The sequence below is a fragment of the Cnephaeus nilssonii genome, assembly GCF_951640355.1.
Source record: "Cnephaeus nilssonii genome assembly, chromosome: 12".
Taxonomy (NCBI): Eukaryota; Metazoa; Chordata; class Mammalia; order Chiroptera; family Vespertilionidae; genus Cnephaeus; species Cnephaeus nilssonii.
Window position 1 is genome coordinate 76,631,715 of NC_137083.1, and position 5,426 is coordinate 76,637,140.

Genomic DNA, 5,426 nt, shown 5'->3' on the forward strand with positions numbered 1-5,426 from the left:
GAGGGACCAGGCTTGCAAGGGAGGGCAGTTGGAGGTGATCAACCCTGCAGGAGAGGGAAGTTAGGGGTGACCAGGCTGGCAGAGGAGGGAAGTTGGGGGCAAACAGGCTGGCAGGGGAGCAGTTAAGCATCAACCAGGCTGGCAGCGGAGTGGTTAGGGGGTTATCAGGCTGGCAGGCAGAAGCGGTTAGGGGCAATCAGGAAGGCAGGCAGGCAAGCAGTTGGGAGCCAGCAGTCCTGGATTGTGAGAGGGATGTCCGACTGCCCGTTTAGGCCCGATCCCACCAGAATCGGGCCTAAACGGGCAGTCGGACATCCCTCCAGGAGTCCCAGATTGGAGAGGGTACAGGCTGGGCTGAGGGACAACCCCCCGCCGTGCACGAATTTCGTGCACCGGGCTTCTAGTCTATAATAATAAAAGCATAATATGCTAATTAGACCAGATGTCCTTCCAGACATAGCCAGGGCTGAGAGTGAAGCCCGAGTCCCAGGTGCCAGAGGGATGCCGGTGCTGGCAGCAGGGGGGAAGGAAAGCCTACTCTTGCACGAATTTCATGCATCAGGCTTCTACTATTCTAATAAAGGGCATAGAAACTGCCAGACATTGTCCCAAAATGGTCTAATATTTTACAGTCATCAGCAATGTTTTGGTTGCTCCCCAGCCTCACTTGCTGTCTTTTTATTTTCCCTCCAGCTCTATTGAGGTATAATTGGCAAACAAAATTATTTATTTAGAGTGCATAATGCAATGATTTGATGTACATATATTTTATGATTATCACCATCAGGTTAATTGACACTCTCATCAACTCACATAATTATCTTATTTGTATGTGTGAGAACCCTTAAGACCTGCTGTCTTAGCAAATTTCAAGTACACACCACAGTATTTAACTGTAGTCTCCATGCTGTTGCAACATGAATTTTTTATACTAGCCATCCGAACAGGATTTTTTTTATAAACCAAAAGTATTTTTTGGTATTCAGAAAAGCATTGTTTAAAATATCCTGTATTTAAAGCAAAATTGAATGGGTGCTTCGTGAATTTTATATATGATGTAAGAAATTGATGAGCTTTGGGTTTGATGTATATTGCATTATTTTTGTTTTACATATTAAAGTTAGGAAATAGCTCCCTGTTAGTACTTTGATACAGACGGTTGTATTTTTAGAAATAGAGAACTGACATTAATCAGGAGTTGGCCATATTGTTTTGTACTTTAAGCACACTTAAGAATAGTGAAGAGCCAAGGAAGAATTCAAAACAAGGTGATAACAGTGTGTAACAAAAGTGGTGTTCACCCATGTCCACGGTTCCCCTGCATGTCCCAGGCTCCCTGATAGTGAGGTTAGAGCCCCGTGATTATACCTCATGGATGGCTGGGGACAGACAGCAACACGCCTCACTACTAGTCTGGGAATTCAAAGGCAGTCTCCCCTGCTTTGATGATTGTCACGTAAACAAGGAAAGAGAGCATTTGAAGAATTTTAACTTGTCTCTGTGAATTGATCATCCTGAATGCAGACACTGCACATTATTATTGGAGACACTACCTACATCGTTGTCCCTGAGAGGTGTTCCCTGAAATGACAGAGCTGGATGGGAAGGAAAAGCAGGGGTGCCAGGGACGCCACCAGTGAGTGAGCTCACAGTGCTGGGTGGTTAGTGTCTGTTACTCTCCATCTGACTCTAACAACACAGCTTTTCTCAGGCTTCCCCTTCTGTCCCCGTCTCCCTCTGTACTGTCCCCTCACAGAGGTGTCCCCTGACCCATGCTCTCTCTCCTCCCCCACGTGGCTGCCTTTACAACAGTTACTGCTACCAGGTGTGAATGAGGTTGAATTCTTTCTCAGGCGACTTCACATTTATGAGGCTTGTGAGTGTGAGGACACAGCCCCAGTGGCAAGGAATCGAATGGACCAACTTCCCTGGGGTCCCTGCCTTTCTTTCCAGTAAAGATTGTTTTCTCTATTGACATCTTTCCCATCCGCGGAGATGACAGAGAAGAAGACAGAAGCAGGTTTTTGTTTTGTTTTCTTTTACTCTTGGAGCTGAACTGCCAATGCACAAGTTTGAACGGGAGCCATCTGTGTCTTTTATCAGTCAGTCAGGTAAGCCCACATTTGGGAAAAGTTCTGCAGTTCCCAGGCTGTGCTCGAAAAAAGACATTTTAACAACAAATTCATCATATTTTAAGGGAAATGGTTTAGAATGACTGCCTTTGGTTGAAGGGAAGCCAATCTACAGGAACTGTAAACTTCATGTAACTTAGTTTACACATTACTGGCAAAGAGGGGTTCCTTAGCACAAAGCCAATAAATTGTGCACACTGGGAAGAGTTTGGGCATTAATGTGTAGCCTGCGTTTTCTGTGCCTTGTCGCTTTGGATATGCTGCCAGATTCAAGCAAGATACTCTCTGGGTGACTTTAGGCAAATGACCTGATTCCTCTGTAAAATACCGAGTAATTCTCTTTCCATTCACCTTGTCAGCTTCGTGTAAACAAATGAGACATGGCTGTAGAACCTGCTCTAGGAATATAAGGGTCTTTCGTGATTCAGAACTAAAAATAACAGGTTGTTGTTGCTGTTTTATTGGTCTCCTGTCTCTCTGTCCCTCAGGATCTGCAATGGACCAAAATGAATGCAGCTACTCGGGTAAGAAAGTGACTTCTGGTATGTGTGCCTGTTCTGCCATATTCTGTGCCTACATTATGTAAAAATCATGCTGTCCTCTCAAAGCAGAATATAAGCTACTAGAGGCCCAATGCAAGATTCGTGCAGGAATGGGCCTTCCTTCCCCTGGCTGCCGGCACAGCCTTTGCTTGGCCCAGAGCTGCCTTTTAGCCTTTGCGCCAGAGCCGCCTTTCCACCTTCCCATGCTGTCCAGAGGCCCTGAGTAGCTGGGTGTGGGGAATGCCTGCGTTGTCGCCATGGCGATGATGCAAGTGTCCTGCCCCCACCCGCTCTGCGCCTGTGTATGCAAATTAACCCACCATCTTTGTTGGGTTAATTTGCATACTCACTCCTGATTGGCTGGTGGGTGTCGCAAAGGTACGGTAAATTTTCATCTTTCTCTTTTATTAGTGTAGATGAGCTGTTTATTCGTTAGAGTGGGGGTGGGCCATATAAGGCCCACAAAATCATTTGGTCTGGTCCTGCCAAGGCATTAGGGGTGAGTTAATTAAATGTTTGACCAAATATAGCAGACTAATTTTTAAGTTGGTAATTTTGTATGGCCTGATAATGATGCTTAAATATCCAAATGGCCCTGGGCAGAGAAAAGGTTCCCCACTCCTGCATTAGAGAATCGTTTTACACTGCTCATGCCCTATTTCCCTGGTCCAGCCATTTCAGTGGTGGTCATGACCACACCTCTGCCCAGCAGAGAGCAGAGGAGCTTTCTCTGGCTTTGGAATAGAGTCAGGGTACTTAACCCGCCTGGAGGTTGGACCCACAGTTTGGCACCACTTCTCTGATCCTCAGAAATTTAGTCTTTCAGAGGGGCCAGAACAGAGTGACTCAGACAAGCCTTGCATGATGAAATGTGTTTCTAAATCCATCTTGTACCCCCCTCCTCAAGTATATTTGTCTAGGATCCAACATGGCAATATGCTATAGTCCTAGAGAAACCCATAGAGGGGATAAATGGCGATGGAAAAAAATAAATTAAATTTATAAAAATGAAAACAAAAATTCCCATGATTAATTTATTTTATTTGATAAGGAGTTAGTTAGCTTCTATTTCACAAATGCAATATATTGTGAGAGTATATTTTCCCATAATGTAAGACTAACTCATGATCATTAAAAATATTCCATTGGCATGATCAGTACAATAATAACACAGTAAACTTGCTCTCAACAGGACCAACCCAGCAGAGGATCAGAGCTGAGAATCATCTTGGTCAGCAAAACAGGAACCGGTAAAAGTGCCACAGGGAACAGCATCCTGGGGAAGCGAGCCTTTGTGTCCCAGCTGTGCGCCCAGACCTTCACTAAGACCTGCAGTGAAAGTCGAGGAAGCTGGGGTGAGAGAGAGAGAGTCATTATTGACATGCCAGATATGTTTTCTGGGAAGAACCACTCTGATCTCCTGTACACAGAGGTGCACAGGTGCTACCTGCTGTCGGCCCCAGGACCCCATGTGCTACTCCTGGTGACGCAGCTGGGCCGATTCACCACCCAGGACCAGCAGGCCGCACAGAGGGTCAAGGAGATCTTTGGAGAGGATGCCATGAGACACACAATTGTCCTCTTCACCCACAAGGAAGACCTCGATGGAGAATCCTTGATGGATTACATCTACGACTCAGAAAATAAAGCTCTAGGCAAGCTGGTGGCAGCGTGTGGGGGGCGAGCATGTGGCTTTAATAACTGAGCAAAAGGGAGTGATCGGGATGACCAAGTGAAGGAGCTAATGGACTTGATTGAGGGCCTGATGATGGAGAAAAAAAGTGACCACTATACCAATGAGCTTTACAGACTAGTGACAGGGTCAGAATGTGGACCTGAGCGGTCAGAGGAAAGATTAAAGGATTTCAAAGGGAGTCTTAAAAAGTACATGGAAATTCAGAGACCTCGCACAACCATGGCCAAGGAAAATTGCCTAAAAAGAGCCCTAATTTGTATTTGGTTGTTTGTCAGATTGTTAATTCTGATATTTTGTGTATTGCTCAGAATACGCAATTTTTTTTACTGCTTATTCTGTAGTATGTGCAATTTGTTCTGTAGCTTATTGTCTATTATCCTCAGAAAATTATTGATAATTCCCAGAAAGACCATTGTTGCGGAATGCAAGACTCCTAGATGACAGTGATGGATCAGTAATTATTCTTCACTGGAATACAGTGGTGAATCACAGGGCCTCCTCTGTGTAATGCAGTGCCTGACACCAGTAAATATCTGAGATTCTGCAAAGTATTAAATCTTAACATTGCTCAATTTATTAATGAGCCAAATTATTTTAAGTTACTGTTTATTTTGACATATAATACCAAAACCTTTTGAAAGCTGTAAACATAAAATTTCTCCTGTTTGAAATGTCTAAAGCAGATTTATGTTCCTGGAAACTCCTTTTCTTCTTTAAAATACTATGATTGCTACTGAATGTAATAAAATAACAACAATAAATAAGCTGTAAAGCTCCTGTCTTTAATTCTGTTCTTTCAAGAATGACACCAGTGGGCCTTCTTGTTGTTTTGTTGATGGTTTCTTTTGCTGTGAAAAAGCTTTTTATTTTGATGTAGTCCCATTTGTTAATTTTCTCTTTAGCTTCCATTGCCCTAGGGGCAGTGTCAGTGAAGAATTTCTTTTGGCATATGTCTGACATTTTGCTGCCTGTGGATTGCTCTAGTATTTTTATGGTTTCCCGTCTTATGTTTAAGTCCTGTATCCATTTTGAGTTTATTTTTGTGTATGGAGTAAG

General features: G+C 43.8%; 1 protein-coding gene across 1 annotated transcript; it reads left to right on the forward strand.

Moving 5' to 3' along the window:
• Positions 1 to 406: 406 nt before the first annotated feature.
• On the forward strand, positions 407 to 5,133 carry GIMAP2 (GTPase, IMAP family member 2). Its single transcript, XM_079786245.1, is given in 4 exon segments — positions 407 to 2,111; positions 2,621 to 2,656; positions 3,867 to 4,376; positions 4,380 to 5,133. Coding segments are annotated over 3 exon segments (960 nt in total). The 5' UTR covers positions 407 to 2,111; positions 2,621 to 2,638; the 3' UTR covers positions 4,812 to 5,133.
• The last annotated feature ends 293 nt before the right edge of the window (positions 5,134 to 5,426 follow it).